This window comes from Medicago sativa, chromosome 2 (assembly GCF_051527215.1).
Source record: "Medicago sativa cultivar Bolivia chromosome 2, Bolivia_mono, whole genome shotgun sequence".
Classification (NCBI taxonomy): Eukaryota; Viridiplantae; Streptophyta; class Magnoliopsida; order Fabales; family Fabaceae; genus Medicago; species Medicago sativa.
The window spans coordinates 80483702-80502679 of NC_140750.1; the positions used below are offsets into that span (position 1 = coordinate 80483702).

General features: G+C 32.5%; 1 protein-coding gene and 1 long non-coding RNA gene across 2 annotated transcripts; one reads left to right on the forward strand and one right to left on the reverse strand.

Annotated features, from left to right (window-relative positions):
• Positions 1-1897: 1897 nt before the first annotated feature.
• Positions 1898-4523, reverse strand: LOC146951309 (uncharacterized). The gene is made up of 2 exons (XR_015025502.1): positions 4447-4523; positions 1898-3379 (listed from the first exon to the last, which is right to left on the reverse strand). It is a non-coding gene; the product is annotated as an uncharacterized LOC146951309 (long non-coding RNA).
• A 10551-nt stretch (positions 4524-15074) lies between these two features.
• On the forward strand, positions 15075-18373 carry LOC146951310 (protein NRT1/ PTR FAMILY 1.2-like). The gene is made up of 4 exons (XM_085747267.1): positions 15075-15215; positions 15318-15535; positions 16398-16945; positions 17070-18373. The coding sequence occupies exons 1-4, from the start codon at positions 15101-15103 to the stop codon at positions 18097-18099; spliced, it is 1911 nt and encodes a 636-aa protein (XP_085603393.1). The 5' UTR covers positions 15075-15100; the 3' UTR covers positions 18100-18373.
• Positions 18374-18978: the final 605 nt, after the last annotated feature.

The window sequence follows — 18978 nt, forward strand, 5'->3', positions numbered from 1 at the left end:
AATTTACCCTTGTAATACCTATACCTTTTCATGATCACATTTCAGCTAGAACATCAAAAACATCCCTGACCGTTCTCCTTCCCGCCTAACCCTTCATCATCTTCATCAGCATCATCTCCGGCGAGGAACGCTGCAAAAGAATCAGTTTTGATAGAAGATTTTGTCATTTCATAAGGTAACGCCGTTCCTGTTCGTTTTCCATTCAGTCATGTTTGTTCTCGTTCGTTTTCTCCCTTTTTGTTTCCGTTTTTGTGATTTTCGTTTTGAGCTTTTAGGCATTTGTTTTCTCCCTTTAAAGTTCATTAGATGCTTGCTTTGATGTTCGTGTTTGTTTACTTTGATGCGTGTTTTAGATTACTGATATTAGGGTTTTGTGTTGAAGACGTAAAACATAAAAATTGCATGTTTTTATGTTTGGTTACTAAAAATTATGAACATTAGAGTAGTTATGAACAAGATTAGTGGTTGATTAAAACAGTTTATCAAAAGGGTTATTTTGTTCTGATGAGTTGCATTTTTATGTTCTTTTGATTGTGAATATGACTGATGCATTGCAAAATCTGTAGGATGGAAGACAATATTATGTTAATCCTGCATCATGGTGGTTGTTTAGAGCGAGATGAGTATCAGAGGCTAAATTATGTTCGTGGTGAAATTTGTGTGTGGGAAAAAATGGCGGTTAATGTGCTTTCTTTGTGGGACATTGAGAAGATGGTGAAGCATTGCAGATGCTACTTCAAAGTATCTAAGTTATGGTACTTCAAGCCGTTCAAAGGTGCTGAAGATGATCTTTTTCTCATTCAAGTTATGTCTATTTTTTGTATGCATACTGATGTATAGTAATAGCTGGAAATGTTATAGGTTTAGAGTAATCTCAGGGACTGTGTTGATAGTAAGTAATATAATTTAGGGACTGTGTTGATAGTAAGTAATATAATTTAGAGACTGTTTTGATAGTAAGTAATATAATGTAGGGACTATTTTGATGGATAGTGATATAATTCAGGGAATATTTTTTGTAATTGTGAACATTGGCAGGGTTTGATTCCAGCCATGCAGGAAGTGATGCCAGGGGTGCCACATTGATATTGTGTGATGCATCTCTGGAGGAACTTCACAAAACAATGGAAGGATAAGGAATTGAGAGGAGTGGTATGGGAGTGTGCAAGGGCAACAACTCCCACTCAATTCAACCGCATTATGGAGAGGGTGAATAGACTTAATGAAAAGGCATGAGAGTATCTTAATAAATGGCCAAAGGATGACCAAAGAAGAACAGGAGAACTTATAACTACTTTATCCAATCAGTGAATTCTCAAATATATTGGGAACCAACTCCTTATGAAAAACCTGTGCCACCAAAGGTGAGAAGGGCTGCAGGAAGACCAAAGAAGAACAGGAGAAAAGATGGCAATGAGGAACCTGTTGGTGGGAGTCAAATGAAGATGACTTATAATGACACTCAATGTGCACTACTACAAAAATGGGCTTATATAGCGCTTTTTTTTGGCTTTAGATAGCACTTTTGAAGCGCTATTGTAAATGGCGCTGGTAAAGGTAATATAGCGCTTTTTTTTCTGTCTAAAGCAGGGTTTATATAGCACTTTATGTCAAAAAGCGCTAGCAAAGGTTCTCCTTAGATAGCGCTTTCATAAATAAACGCCATCTAAGACAGGTTTAAAAACAACGTTTTTGTTTTAAAACGCTATGTATCAATAGGTTTAGATAGCGCTTTATAAAGAAAAAAAGCGCTAGGAAAATCTTTTTTTTTTGTTTACAGATAGCATTTTTTTTAATTTAAAGTAAATATATATATATATATATATATATATATATATATATATATATATATATATATATATATATAAAGTCAGAAATTTAAAGGGAAATGTATATATTTTTGGCACATTATAATTGAGACTATTATTTTTCAAATAAAACTTAAACATATCATAAAAAATGTATGTATATATAGCATAAAAGTCATAAATGTATATCCACTAATATGGTAACATGGATGTCTCGTTACAACTAATTAGTTAACGTAAAGATCAAAATCTTCTATTGTAGCATGCAGTCTTCATCTATCTTCTTGGTCGTCTCAACATTTTTATCCAAAACAAACAGACAAATCATCATTCATTTCCAAATTTCGTTCACTTTCCTCCACCTGAATATATACCAAAAAACACCATTAAGCAATAACACTATATTATATTTGAAATCATCTATCGAGTTGCATAGAAATGATTTGTCATGCAATTACACTTCACAAGAAATACACAGGTATTTAATCAAAAATATAGAAGTCTTTGAAATGACTTAAATGGATAGACAGAGCACATTGCCAAACCATACTATTTACTTAAATGAATGACTTAAAGAAAAGAAAAAGTAACTTTACTTGACAATCTACGTTCTATTATAATTAAGTAGCTTTGGAGAGATCATATTGATATGCAATTATATATACATCCCAAATATATTCCTATCATTTTGTATTGTGTTATTAAGTATACAACAATTAGAAAATGGATGACAACATTTTGATTGGTGGAGAGTAACTTCAAAATGATAGGATTTTCATTAACTTCATTACTTAGTAGTTGGTGCTTCAATTTGAGTATGCCAAAAACTAATTGTTAGAGAAAGTCACATAAAGGATATATATTATGAGCTAAAAATAATAGTAACTTACTAGAAAGTCATGACAACCGAGTTGTCAATGTCTTGATTTTGCTTTTAACTAAAGGAATTACAAATGTTAATGTCTTAATAATTGGTAGTACTAACAGAAATGGTCAAAGGAAAATTCTTTTGACATTTGTAAAGAATTACATGTCTTGAAACAATGACATTTCTACAAATTATAGGTTTATCAACTCAGAAGCCAAAACTTTGAATTTGCAACAATAAGATGTTTCCTTCAAGGAAATTACTTATATTTCTCAGTGTTTGGGAATAGCAAGCTTATAAGTACGTGACAAATAAAGTTGCAGTAATTGTCCACAAGAGAATTTTTCCTTTTAGTTAATTTATATTAATTCATATTACTTTTCTTAGACTAGGTTTAGACTAGCAAAACTCACAAACCTTAATAGAGCCCAATCATGATCTTAACTCTTAAACACACTCAAAAAACGGTTTAATCTTAATGAAAATTTTCCCAAAAAGAAAGAAACAACTCACAAAGCAAAGCATCATAGTCAACATCACATGTTCTAAACACAAAAACACTTCACACACACAGAAAAACAAAAACAAAAACTGTTACAAAAAGAGAGAGATATCTGGAGAAAGAGAGAAAGAGCCGTCAGGGAGAGCTGTGAGGGAGAGAGCAGTGAGAGAGAGAGAGAGAGAGCTGTGAAGGAGAGAGAACCTGCAGAGAGAGAGAGAGAGAGGTTGCTGTTAGACATTGCTTAAACAAGTCAAAAGAGTCATATGTTTGTGAATCGCTTGGATTTAGCGTGCAATTGACAGATCAAACATGAAAAAGCAAAATAACCTTAATCTGTTTACAATCGTTAGCCATACCATTTTCTCACACACACAACTTCGTCTAATTTAAGCCGAGAGAAGACATTCATTCCCAACATATGACATAAACTCTTAATCTGTTTACAATCGCTATCCAGACCAAAACGTTTCTGTCATTGTTTCAAATATCTCACTTACAATATTAAACACAACTTATATTATAAATTATTTCTGATACTAATATGATTTGGGATGGAAATTGAAGCAAATAATAATCGATAGAAGGTAACGAAAATTGCAAACAACCAAAACATTTAATAATCACAAAAAATTAGTCACCTATGAAGCACGGACGCTCCTCGGATTAGCCGTGTCCTAGTGTCGGACACTGTCATATCCGACACCGACACGACATTGACACATATAATTACACTAAATTTTGTGATTTTTTCAAATTATTGAATGTGTCGACGTGTCAGTGTCCGTGTCGTATCCGTGCTTCATAGCCTCCATGTGTGTGTGCACGATAATGTATCCAACATATAACATGTATGTTAAATATATATCTAAAGAATCAATGAAGATCTTTTGCCTCAAATAAGATGATGGGCACATCTCACTGGCCCATACATATGTTTGAGTTAAATTAAACTGTAGCCTACTATCATGACTTATATTTCCATAAACCTTTACGATTAATTTATCTTCATGCAGATGGATATTGCAAGATCACATAAGAAGATAATTATGCAAAATCAACTAATTGGTTGATAATAATTGACACTACCAGTAGTCTCTACAAGAGCACAAACCATCACGAAAATGATGTAACCTATTAGTGTCTCTAACAATGATTTCTCTCTTCACAACCAAAGACACTTATTTTATTGCTAATTGGCAATCACTAAATCGAAAAATTAAAAACATGAAGAAAAAAATTGAACAATCAGAAGGGTTAAGAACCTCTACCTCAAATGGGTTGGTCGGATTCAGAGAGATAGAGAGAAATAAAATTGATGCTAGAGAGGTTGGGGTTCTGCGATTTGAGATATAGTGCCAAAAGTTTACCACTCGGCCATAACAAATTACTTGATATATAGAGCTTTTTTCTAATATATAACCGCTATCTTTATCAAGCCTACAGTAGCGCTTTTAAAGCGCTATTTAAGGTTGATTTATTTCTAGCGCTTTCCATTAAAAGCGCCGTATATGATAAAAAAAAAATTTAATTTTTTTTTTTTTTTGTTGAACCTATGCTGACACTTTCTGAACAAAACGCTATATAAACTTAGAAGCATAGCTAGCGCTTTTTCAAAAAAGCGCTAGCTTAATCCTCCGTGTTTTGATTTATAGCTCTTTCATGTCAAAAGCACTATTTAAGGGGCGCTATATTTTCTCATTTTTGTAGTAGTGGTGGAAGGTGTGGATTGATTGGTCATAACTTAAGAGGATGTAATAAGCAAGGTGTTGCTAGGAGACCAAAAGACTGGATTGATACTGAGCCAGAAGAAGAAAACCTTGGCAGCAATGCAGAAAATGTTGGAAATGTAACAGGAAATGCAGAAAATCATGTTGCTGAAAATGGTGGAGGTGTTGCAGAAAATGCTGGAAATGTTAATCCTAGACATGTTGTAGCTGGAAATGAAGGACAAGCTGCACAAAATGTCAGTGTTGGAAATAATGTTGCTGGAAATGTTGCAATTCAGAGACAAAATGATGTCAGTGGTGTTGCAAATGAAGCAGTGCTTAGACAGGTATGAATGTTAGATTCTAAGGATCGATTTTCTAGTAAGTGTAGAAATTCAGGGACTAATTTGATTGATTTTTTTTATTAAATAGGGACTGATATGATTGAAACTGTTGTTGCAGGGTGTTCCTGCAGGGAGGTATGACATTAGAGGTCCAGTTATTTCAGATGAGAGGCCTAAGCAAACACCAGTGAGGGGTCCTGCACCATCACATCCAACTGATCCTGGCGTTTTTCGAGTGCCATATCCAAATTATGGTCCATCCTGTTCAAGTCAACCTAAGTTCATGTAGTTTATCCCAACCCCCGGCTTTCCAAAGAAGTGAAGCTTGATGCATGCTTAGATTGTGCTTTTTGGAATATTTTGCTTTGTTTACATTATGCCCTCTAGTTGGGTTCTTTTTGGCTATGTAATTTTTAAGAACATCCTCTATGACTTATGACTTGTTAATGCCTCATAGTTGCGTTGTTTTTGCCTATGTAATATTTCAAACTTAAGACATATGACTTATTTAAGAATATTTTCAAGGATGAAGTTGTGTGTTTTGTCATTTTTAATTCATTTGCTGCAAATATATGCATCAAGGATCAACTTGGAAATATGTTTATATAATTCAAGGACTTATTTGACGTTTTTTTGAAATAATTCAGGGATCAATTTGATAGCAAGTAAAAATTAATAGGGACTGTATTAGAAAATATTTCCTGAAATCAATCAATTTCGTCCTTGAATTTTTTTGTCATTATACATCAATTTAGTCCCTAATTATGTGGCATCTGACATGGCAACCCATCTGAGATGTTAACAGCCACGTCATCACTGTTAACGCCCCAAATGGACGTAGGGACTAATTTGATTGACGTTTGTTAAATTCAGGGACAAAGCGTGCATTTCGATTAATTGGGGGACGTTTTTGTCCGATTCGTGAAAATCCAGGGACGAATTTGGGTATTCACTCGAAATAGAAATGACAAAATTTTCAATAACATGCTAAAGTAGGTTGATGAGCTTGTAGAGAAAGTAAAGATGATGTCGTGGAGATGGAGTCTCAAGAGACTGAAGGTGGCACTTTGTTTATCGTATGAATGGGTATGGGATCTAGAGATCAAATGAATAGATAGAGCGGGTACTAGGTTGTCTTGTGTGTTCCAGGAGTCATTTAGATCTCAAAACTCCAACCTTTAGAAGAATGACCTATTGGTCATTTGGAGTGACCAACTCCCAACAAAGCTTGAGGGTAGCAGCCACATTGATGTCGCTTATAGATCTCAACCCAAGGCTGCCCTCCTTGATTGCTAGGAGTGCACACCTTATGCTAAGTTAGTACAACCATCTTTCTTGATCAATTTTTATAAGAGCACACAGAGTTTCTAATCAATCTATTTTATTGGGTCTTGTTAACGAGTGTTTGAGGCACTCTTTAAGCATGTTAAATTAAGTCATTATTCTTTTAAAATGTAAAAGTTTTCAATTTAAAATGCCCTAATAATACAAACTTTTATAAAAGAAATTACAGTTTAACGTCCTTAATCAATGCTCCCAAGGCACTAGTTAACATTTCCTAAAGAAAAATAACTATTCTTCTCTCTTTCCTTTTAAAACTCAACTCTCAAACACATTCATCAACATTTTTTATCTCACTGTCCAAAATTAAAAGTGTTATAATATCCACGGAAAAGATGGCAACGTTTTGTAGACTTGAGTGTATTCAAGTTATAAAATTTGGACCATGGTAGTGGCCCCCTCTATAAAGTGTGGCACATTCCATTTATCAATTGGACGGCCTTAAGATTTCAGACATATGATATTTTTTTTAGGATTTAGATAGACATGTGATTTGAAGACTAACATTTTTTTTTTTGAAGAAAAATGTGATTTGAAGACTGACATAAAAGTTTCTCCAAAAATTCAGGCTTACCTAGCGTTCTCCACGTGAACCTCGAGGCTTGAGTTGAGCTACTACTTTATTATTATTGCCGGCCAAGAAGATGACGATTAGGAGTTAAGATCCTCTTCGTTTAGTTAAAATTTATGGACAATACCATTTGATGAGAGATAGATACAAAAATGTATATAGTAGGTCTCATCACTAAGTGGGTCCTATTACTTAATTATTTTCAAACTTATTTGTGTCTCTATCTCTCCAAAGGAAAGAAATTGAGAGATTAATAAATGGACAGAATCTTAACTCGACGTTTACAAATTGTAGTGCTCGAGTTAAGATCCCTAGTGTCTCCATTTTTCCATTTGGAGAGATAAAGACAAACAAATTAAAAATAATTAATAACGATGTGACCCACATGATTTATTATATATTTTTTATGTGTCTATCTCTCCCCAAATGATATTATCTATTTATTTTAATTTTAAACAAATAGAGTGGATCTTAACTCGTAGTGCTTCAAGTAGAGATACAAACAACTATAAGATTTGGTTGATTATTCCTAAAAAAAATTATGTGGCCAAGTCGGTATAGTGTTCCAAAAAAAAAAGTGGGTATAGTGTTTTTGAATTAAATGAATGTGGGTTATAATATTCAAAGAATATGAGTGCGTATGAACGGGTTATTTTCATACATCTTTGGCATGCATGCGCTGGTGAGTCTAAAAGATTTTTATAATATTCTAAACATGACTCTAAATAGAAAAAACAAAATTTTAAATGATACTCATAAGTTGACTTAAAAATAAAGACAAAAAATGATGATTGAGAACTTTTAGAGACTAAAAATTGAAGAAATTTTTTAAGAGAACTAAAATAAAAAATTTGAATATTTATAGGGATAAAAAATATATTTAACCTAACTAAAATGGTATTTGATGAACATTTTGAAATAGTTTACCCTTGTCTTTTAGTGCCTTCAAACAAAAATTGGAAATAAAAAAGAGGTCTTGCTAACAAATGCTCTAAGGACATTCTTAAGTAACCCATAAAAAAGGGAAATGAAAATGCAAGTCAAATTTATGTAAATGTCATAACTACACAATTTTCAAAGTAAAAATTATCATTTTTAAATGCTTAAACAATGTTTTAAAGGCTCTTATTAACATTTTTCATAATAAAAAAAAGGTTTGATCTAGGATAGATTTTGTTCTTGTGATTAAAATTTTGAAGTTTGGAATGAATAGAAGGAGTTTAAAGATACAAGTGATTATTGAGAACTTTGGGATTGCATCCTTGCACCCTGTTTTTATAAAATTAAAAACTACTCCCTCCGTCCCAATTTATTTGACCTCTTGGCTCATTTCACACAGATTAAGAAAAATGTATAAATAAAGGGGAAAGTGGAATATATTGTATTGGGAATGATAAAAGTAGTATTATTTAGTGTTATATTGTATTGGGAATGATGAAAGTTGTATTGAAAATTGAAATGGGTCAGTTATTTTGGGACACTTTTTTTTAGAAAATGAGTCAGTTATTCCGGGACGGAGGGAGTAGTAGGATAGAAAAAGAGAAATTAGGTAATTTTATCGAGAAAAGCGACAAATGGTGAGTGTACTAGTGTAGGACTAGTAATCACCGGTAAGCGTGCTTTGTTGAAATCAAGCATCTTTGCATTTTTCATTACTCAATCCGCTTTAAAACAACAGTTATGCTAACAAGTGTCTTTAATGCATTTGTTAAGAAAACCAAAATTAGTATTCCTTTCGGTTACTGTTATAAGTAAAAATTGACTTTTTAGGTTCATTCAATAAATAATGTATGTGGCCTATATAGACCACATACATTATTTATTGAATGAACCTAAAAAGTCAATTTTTGCTTATAATAGTGACTGGAGGGAGTATGTTTATATTGGATTCAACAATATTTTGACTTTTTAAAAGTTAAATTCATCACTTTTCATCATTTTCTAACACAATATTTCTATTTGTATCCTTTTAACCAATGTTCAAGGCAATCTTTAACATTTTCCTTAAAATAACAGTCGTTTAAGATTTGCGTACGATTATTAAGAAAATGATTAATCGTGTTGATTTCAATAGTAAAATTAGTACTCCCTCCGTTCCTTTTTAACTGTCACATTTACAAAAAAAAATTTGTTCCTATTTAAGTGTCACTTTTAGAGTTTAAGGTTGTAATATGTCAATTATACCCTTAACCTCTTAATTACCACATGTTATACATTAATTGCATAGTCCATCATTATAGCCTAATCCAATTCCTGTATTCCATCAGATAGTACATTTTATGAGGCCACAAAAAGGCTTTCTACTAATAAATGCAATAAACCACTCGGCTTGTTCCAATACACAGAGCTCCACAATTATGGCTCTTTAAATGTGTACAGTAACCATGCTTATGTAATTCCATGAAAAAAAAACACCCAACGTATGAACATGAAAAAGGAAATAGCCATGAAACAAGAAATTGCTTTGAACAACAATGAAGAAAAAAATTTGGAAGGAAAAAGAACGTGATTATTTCAGAAACAAAAGAAGAAGAAAATTTGTAAAGAAAAAAAAAACGTGGTTACTTTTACTGATAGTTTGTTTTGGCTTTTGGGCTTCCCATACTCTTATAAAAAAAAAAAAACTTGATTACATAGCATGCATATCAAAGAATAGTTGATTGATACCAAGACTTTCAATAAAAGGGTTGAGTACCTAGGAAAAAGAGGAATTTTTTTTTCCTGCCCCTATCGCAAAAAAAATTGATATATCTGCCCTTGTTGTTCATTTGAAATGGCGAGCATGACATTTTTTCAACCATCCTCTGCAAGCTTGCAGGCTTTCTCAGTACAACTCTGTGTGTTCCTAATTTAAGTTGGCGAGCATGAATTATTTAAGGTTTTTTTCTTGTTCTTTCTTTGAAATGGCGAGCATGTTAATTTTTTTTTCTATGTTCCATATCTAAAATGGCGAGCATGCCATTATTGTTTTTTTGCAATTTTTTTTCCTTCTACCCTTCAATTGAAAAAAATTGATGGATATGCCCCCCGTTGAAATTTAATTATAGAAATGCCATTTTTTTCCTTCTACCCTTCAATTGAAAAAAATTGATGGATATGCCCCCCGTTGAAATTTAATGATAGAAATGCCATGTTTGATAAACAATTTGGCGAACAACAGCTTTTTTAAATTTTTCATTTGATGTTTGATAAATCATTTGGCGAACATCCTTTTCTCAATTTTTTTTTGTTTCGTTTCCTTTTTTTTTTTCATTTTGCTTTAATCGATTTTTTAGATAAAAGATTTAATAAAAATAAACTAAAAGTAAACTTCTTTAAAATGGAATTAACCTATAAACTAAGGTTTTAAATAACGGTAATGGTCTCGGTCACAGTCGCATTAAGATTGTCGTGATTTAGGTATAGATTGTTGTCGTCGTAATGTGAATTAATCGCAACAATGCACAAATATATTAAAATTATGTATACCATCATAATGCTATTTCCGTCCCTAATTATAAGACTGTTTGAGAAGGAAAAAAATTGTCTATTTTTATATGACTTCTTTGGTATTTGCAATTACATTAATTATTTTTTTACCAACATACCATTATTTATTTTGCATCTTTTTTTTCAATCAATAATAAATGTTTGTTACTTTCAAATTATAATCAACCATGTTTATCTATTTTAATTTTTTTTTATCTAAAAAAAATCAATTAAAACAAACAAAAAAGAAATGAAACAATTTTTTTTTGAGAAAAGGCTGTTCGCCAAATTATTTATCAAACATGTGCTTGCCATTTCAAAGGAACAACAAGAAAAAAAATACTTAAAAAATGGTGGCATGGTCGCCATTTTAGATGTGGAGCATGGGAAAAAAAAATAATGTGCTCGCCATTTCAAATGAAGAACAAGAAGAAAACTTAAAATATTCCTGCTCGCCAACTTAAATTAAGAACACACAGATTTGTACAGAGAAAGCCAGAGAAAGCCTGCAAGCTTGCAGAGTATGGTTGAAAAAATGTCATGCTCGCCATTTCAAATGAAGAACAAGGGCATTTACAGCAATAATTTTCAACTAGGGGCAGACATATCATTTTTTTTGTGATAGGGGCAGAAAAAAAAATTCGGAAAAAGAGAGTATTAAGGGTAGAAAAGGAAAAAGAGAGCTAATTAACCTCTGCCTTGGTTGTAGAGAATTTGGCAAAAACGACAGATATAAAGGAACAAAGGGAGTATCATTTATTAAAATACAATTGTTAATTGTGTTTAATGAAGTAGTTAAGTTGGATGAAATTAAATAAATAACGATGTAATAGTAAAAAAATAATAAATATTACATTGCTATTAAAACATAGAAAAAAGCTAAAAAGACAATTATTTTGACACGGAGGGAGTCAAACAAAATAGTGTTATTGTGGGGGTCTGAAATTGCAAGTATCCCTCTTTAATCTCAATCAACCGTTAAATAAATTAAGAAAAATACTAACAAATACCCCAAACATCGGTTAAGGATGCAAGTATAGCAGTATTGTATTGGAAATTATGTGGTCCGTGCTTCAAAAGCTTAAATAATATCATTTTCAACAATTTTATTTTTGTGTGGTTTTTTTAGCCCGTACCCTGAAAACACTTGTTAACATGACTCATAAATTAATCAATACATCGGTGATGGATAGATGAGCTGCACCGTATCATAAAGAAAGTTTTTAACTTTATCATCCTAAATGGCACCCCAGCATGGAGTTTGGCTTTAACCCATTTTTTATTATAATAATAGGGACAAATTATTTTTTATGCAAATTATTATTCTTTTATTTATTATTTAATTTTTCATTACTTTGTGGTTTGGGATCCATTAATCATTGATCTTTTTTTCCGTGGTGGTCGGATTTAAACCCGGACCTTGCATATATTTATATTATGCATTGTCTATACCAACTGAGCTAAGCTCACGAGGACCATTAATCATTGATCTACTATTATATTTATCTATCTCTTTTATAAATAGATAATAAATAAATAAAAAAAGTAAATCGAGCAAAGTTTAACTCTTCTACGTAGACCATAGATGTATGGTGTGAAACCAAGATATATATATATATATGCAAAGATATTTTTCTTTTTTAAATGGTGTAAAATCATGAAGTTCAGATACTCCAAAACGGAGACGTATCCGTACCGGTTACGTATCAGATACTGATACTCCACAGATACACGCTGATACATACCAATGAAATATCGAAATTAATTATTTTAATTTTCAAAAAATATTTTAGTGGATACTTATATGATATTCCAAAGATACACAATGATACTTCTAAGATACTTCACATATACGTATCCTAGAAAAAGATAAAGGGTAAAAAAGTAAGACAATGTTGTAAAAATTCAGTAAATATGTATATGATTCTATTTTAGATATGCATCAATAGAATTGTTTCTCGATGAATCACTTAAAATTACACTTCTTGTAGATGAAGGTAACGAGAGAGAGGTGATTCAGTTAATCAACATTAGATAAAATTCGTGTCGAGTTCTTTTAATGATGCTTCTCTCGATATCCCAACATATGAAAATATAATATGGTTTATAAGAAAATTTTACATTTTTTTTATCACATGTATTATTTTAAAAAATTGTGACTTTATAATAATTTAATAATGAAGAGTACGTAATCGATGTTTATTTTCTTCTAGTACTTTACATGCATATAAGTTTTATTATAAATTTTTTGTTTGCGTATTCTAACCGTTAGGGGTGGAAATGGGCTAGGCCGAGCCGGGCTTTGTAAGGCCTAAGTCTGGCCTACTTCAAAAATTATAGGCCTGAGCCTGGCCTATTACCCGTCCTAGGCTTATTTTCGAGGCCTGGCCTGGCCTTTTTAAAGGTCTGATGAAGCCTGAAAGCCTATTTAAAAGCCTATTTTACACTAAGGCCTAGGAACATCTATAAGCCTACCACTAAATAGGCCAAAACTTATGAAGGCCTAAAACACACAAATATGACTTCTACTAAATAACAAATACTTATGAAGGGCTAATCACACCAATATATCTGCTACTAAATAGCCAAATCATATGAAAGCTTGAGTTTATAAAAATAAAGCATCAACATTATCAATAATGAAATGCATATTATATATTAAAAGCTTAATAGGCCGGCCCGACGAGCTTAATAGGCTTTTTTGTAAGCCTTAGCCTAGCCTATTTAAGTAAATAGGCTTTATAAAAAGCTTGAGTCTGGCCTTTTTATTAAACGAGCTGGGCCGAACTAGGCTTTAAATAGGCTAGGTCATAGGCCCCTGTCGGACGGCCTGGCCTGTTCCAACCCCTACTAACCGTATGGTATCCTAAATTTAAAAAATTCACATATTCACATACCCATTTCGTATCGTACCCACACATGTGTCCATATCCGGAGTTCATAGGTGTGAAACCAAGATGAAAGAATTGAGAATTTAGTACCAATAATTGTAGGCGTCGACAATGGTGGGGGTCCACTAATAAACTTGGCATACACCTTTTTGCTATTTTTTGTTTTATTGATTGCAATAAGTTTTGTATCATACCGACTAATAAATGCATTGTAGAGGCTTTTGATTTTTTTTTTTCCTTCTCAAGCTTAGTGGTGAGGGTCTAGTCTACCCACAGTCCACTAACAATGATATTGATTTTTGGTTTTCTTTACTTCATGTATATATTTAATTGTCTTATAAATTATCTTAAAAATTTGTTGTTCAAATAACATACGTACATGTAAGCATTAAGGTCTAACTTTGGCAGCTAATGCAACCTTAGCTTCAATTAGTTCATTTATAGTTACACCATAAGTTAGAGTAGACTTCGCCAAACAACTAAGAGTCAGAGAAGATATCATAATGTAGTTCAAAATATATCCGTCAATGTTCAACTGATTTTTGGGGACCTCTAAGACCGTAAGTGCATAATACACACGCATACGCAACTCACTTGATTGTCCAAAAAACCAATTTGACAATCATTTCATTTCACAATTCTTCAAATTTAAAAGTATATTTTATTTTATTCTAAAAATAATTTATGTAGAAACAAAATGGTAAATGAGCAAACACGTTAAGTTTTTTTTTGAGGAACAAACACGTTAAGTTGTTAATCCTCTTAAACACAATTTATAAACATTGAAGACACAATATTGTTATGCATTATAATTATTTAAATCTTTTACAGAAAGTCAACAACGTCTCATACTAAGGAGTAAAATTATCAAATGCATATAGTACAGAAAAAAAAACATATTAACAGTATGTTTGCATACTTATGGGAACAGACAGTATTTACTTATTTTATTTTTTTTAGTAAAACCACTCGCTTTCTGTACCGAAAGAAAGAAAGAAAGAAAAAAAAAAAAAAAAAGGTTTCTTCAAATAAAATATAATAATTTATAGGGAGCTTCTACGGTGCAGTCATGAAACTGACTTTTTTGAAAAAGTTAATTTTGATCTTAATGTTTGATTCATTTTTAAATTCATTTTTAAATTGTTGATTACTAATTAGTGATCAATAGTAATTCATCTAGTAATGCTTGCAACATCTTGGACTTACATGTACTATTTTATCGTTGGAATCTTTAACATGCAAACAGAGTTGATGATATTATGTGATAGTCTTAAGTGTTACACTTTGTGGGGTGTTACGCTTAAAACAAGGTAAGATAAAATTAGATTAAGCGTAGTCTTGTTAATATGATGAATTGATGATACTATGAGGGCTAGACTTTTGATGTCATTGTATAAACAGTGGGGTGTTACTCACTACATTTTTGATGTTATAGTGTTAACTTCACCAGAAAAGTCATTTTCACGACTTTACCATAGAATTTTCCTAATTTTTATATCCACATTGCTAGCTACTTTAAATTAACACTTCACTCTACTTATCTTCCTATATATATATATCTATCTTTTGCATCAGAAACATTATTAGATACCAATAAAAAAATGGATAAGGAACTTCAACTTTGTTCAGTTGATGCTGCTGATGAAGAAGAAATGGTTTCTCAACAAAAACCACAAAGAAGCAAGGGTGGTCTTGTCACCATGCCTTTTATCATTGGTATCTTATCTATAACTTGCATGCATTTTTATTTTACTTTATTTTTACTTTGAATGAGGTTGAATTTTGATGTATAATATTAATATGATTTTGTTGTTGCAGCTAATGAGGCACTTGCTAGGATGGCAAGTGCTGGACTTGGACCCAACATGATATTGTATTTGATGGGATCTTACAACCTTCATCTTGCTACAGCTACTCAGATACTTCTCATATCCTCTGCAGCTGGAAATTTCACACCTGTTGTTGCTGCTTTTATTGCAGATTCTTATATTGGTCGATTCCTAGGTGTTGGAATAGGTTCTATTATCAGTTTCCTGGTAATATTATATTCATTTTTGGTTTACTTCCTTTTTTTTCATTCCATGATACTTTTCTTATCTTTTGACTTGAATATGCATATTATTAAGTCCAATTATGGGAGTAAATTGTATTTGAATTAATCACATACATAGAAGACATGCTCAATATAAATATAACACCCTCTCTTCCTTTTGAATTGTCACATTTTGACTTAGAAACAAAAAATTTATGCAAAAGTGACAATTATAAAGGAACTGAGGGAGTACACTTTAATCATACTTCAATGCAGAAGGAAAATAAAAAGATAAGCATATATGTATAACCTTTTTTTTTTTTTTGAAAGAAGCATATATGTATAACCTGGATCTACAACATATTGATTTTTTTGTAATCAACAACAACATACAACATATTGATTAATTAAAGATATATTAGGAACACTTGAATTGAATCTATGGCTAAAGTCTGTGGGCGACAATGATCTGAAACATAAAGAGAGACGGATAATGTCATAACGAATGCCCCTTGATTTGTGATTCTTTCTCAACTAGGACTCCATATGTCTTAGGCAAGACAATACGCAGTGTGTCTGATATATTGAAGATCATTGTCTACATATAGTGAACCTATATCAATTAAATATTCGAGTAGTTAAATAAAATATTCAACTATGATATTCTGATTAATTCTCCTCAGATTCCTTTTTAAAATTAAAAAATGATATATTCACTTGTATTGTATGAAAAAGAATCATATAAAGGAAAAAAGTTCCACCAAACTTGGTACGTATATTCAATTAATATTCTGAAATTATTGGTATAATGAAAAAAGTTGGTAACGATCCTTCTTTTTTGTTTGTTTGTTTGTTTGTTGTTATAGGGAATGTCAATGCTGTGGTTAACAGCCATGATCCCAGCGACGCAGCCTCCTACTTGCAGCAATCCACCTGAAGGCTGTATATCAGCAAAACCAGGTCAAATGGCAATGTTACTCTCTGCGTTAATTCTGATAGGAATTGGAAATGGTGGTATTTCATGTTCTTTAGCATTTGGTGCAGACCAAGTTAAAAGAAAAGAAAATTCCAATAACAATAGAGCTTTGGAAATATTCTTCACTTGGTATTATGCTTCCACAACTATAGCTGTCATAGCAGCTCTATTTGGAATAGTATATATCCAAGATCATCTTGGTTGGAAAATTGGTTTTGGTGTTCCAGCAGCACTCATGCTTATATCCACTGTCTTATTCTTTCTTGCTTCTCCTCTTTATGTGAAAATTACACAAAGAACCAGCTTGCTCACTGGTTTTGCACAAGTATCTGTTGCTGCCTATAAAAACAGAAAACTTTCATTGCCATCGAAAACCTCACCTGAATTTTACCATCATAAAAAAGACTCAGATCTTCTTGTTCCAACTGATAGACTAAGGTATACCATCTTTATAGCTTTTGCATATTTTATACATACAGATTAAATCAGTTGTGTTATTTGAACAAAAATTCAGGTCGTACAAAAATCATTTCCCATATTAAACGTTTGATTTCATTTTCAGGTTTCTAAATAAAGCTTGTGTTATTAAGGATCACGAACAAGATATAGCCTCAGATGGTTCAACAATAAATCGTTGGAGTCTCTGCACAGTAGATCAAGTTGAAGAACTAAAAGCCATTATTAAAGTTATTCCATTGTGGTCAACAGGGATCGCAATGTCTATTAACATCGGAGGCTCGTTTGGATTGCTGCAAGCTAAATCCTTAGACAGACATATCATTTCAAGTTCAAACTTTGAAGTACCGGCAGGATCTTTTACTATAATCCTTATCTTTGTAATACTTATATGGATAGTTATCTCTGATCGTGTTCTTATTCCTTTAGCATCAAAGATAAGAGGGAAACCAGTGAGTATCAGTCCGAAGATAAGAATGGGACTTGGGTTGTTTTTTAATTTTCTTCACTTGGTAGTTGCAGCAATTTTTGAGAGTATAAGGAGAAAGAAAGCAGTTCAGGCAGGATTTTTGAATAATACTCATGGAGTGTTGAAAATGTCTGCAATGTGGCTTGCACCTTCACTTTGTTTGGCTGGTATAGCTGAGGCATTCAATGTTATTGGCCAAAATGAGTTTTATTACAAAGAGTTTCCAAAGACTATGTCTAGTGTTTCTTCAGCACTCTCTGGATTGGCAATGGCTGCCGGAAACTTGGTGTCTTCTTTTGTATTCAGCACTATTGAAAACACTACTTCAAGTGGAGGAAAAGATGGGTGGATTTCTGATAATATTAACAAGGGTCATTTCGACAAATATTTATGGGTTATAGCTGGAATTAATGTTCTTAATCTACTGTATTATTTAGTATGCAGTTGGGCTTATGGACCTACAGCTGATCAAGTATCCAAAGTGAGTGAAGAAAATGGTTCCAAGGAGGAAAATTCAACTGAATTCAAAAATGTCAATCCACAAATTGATGACAAGGTTAGTGATGAAACTAGTTCAAAGGAGAAAGAGTTAACTGAATTCAAGAATGGTGGTCAGGTTGAGAAAGTATTCAAGATTAGTGAAGAAAATGGCTTGAAGGAGGAATAGTACGATAGAAGGCTTATAGTTGGTCCAATACATTCAGAGACATACCAATGACATTCTTTCTAGCAGGAACTCTTTTATTGGATAAAACTCGTGCGAGTCTCACTGTTAAATATGAGATTAATTTCCAAATCGTGGGAACCACATGTCACATGTGTTTCACGGGTGAGTGTTAGAAAGAGTTCTAGAATGTGAGTATCCATAGCACTCCTCCTTCATAAATTATTAGTTTTTTTTGAAAAATATTAGTTAAAATATTTTATTTATTATTTTGGTATATTAGTTGTTATTTTAAATTCTTAGGTTTCTAAGATTTTCTTATGGACCTTAAGATTATGACACATGGATGCTAGATTAGTAATTATTGTCAATAAATTAGTATGATACTCGTGAAGGCCGACTATTAGGGTGTCATGACACGGCGTATTAACCGATAATAGTAATAGTGTATTAATAACTATTTCTTAATATGATAACATTTACTCAATATGTGCGATAATACCAACTAATATGCATAGCTAAAACCATTACGAGGAGTGCAATGAAAGCAAACCAAAGGCCACAGTTTAGGCAACTAGGGCGAACAACAATAAAGGCGGAATTTCCAACACACATCCCCGCGCTTCAGCCCGGCCAAATGGGCTTGAAGCATGGACGATGCGGGAAGCCCAACAATAGATCGAGGATAGGCTCTGATACCATGTTGAAATTTGGGGCCTAACTCATTTTTACAAAACCGGCTTGCAAGGTGAAGAGTGCCTCCTTTTTGTAAACTCTTCTCAAGAGTCCTATTTATCCGACGTGGGACTAAACCCACCCTCTCAAAGCCAGCACAATGAAGGTGTTAGAGGCTGCAATGAAGGCAAACCAAATGCCGCAATT

Coding starts and splice junctions, on each gene's coding strand:
- LOC146951310 (XM_085747267.1), top strand. CDS start 15,101: ATGGATAAGGAACTTCAACTTTGTTCAGTTGATGCTGCTGATGAAGAA. Junction 15,216..15,317: donor CACCATGCCTTTTATCATTG/GTATCTTATCTA, acceptor TTGTTGTTGCAG/CTAATGAGGCACTTGCTAGG. Junction 15,536..16,397: donor GTTCTATTATCAGTTTCCTG/GTAATATTATAT, acceptor TTGTTGTTATAG/GGAATGTCAATGCTGTGGTT.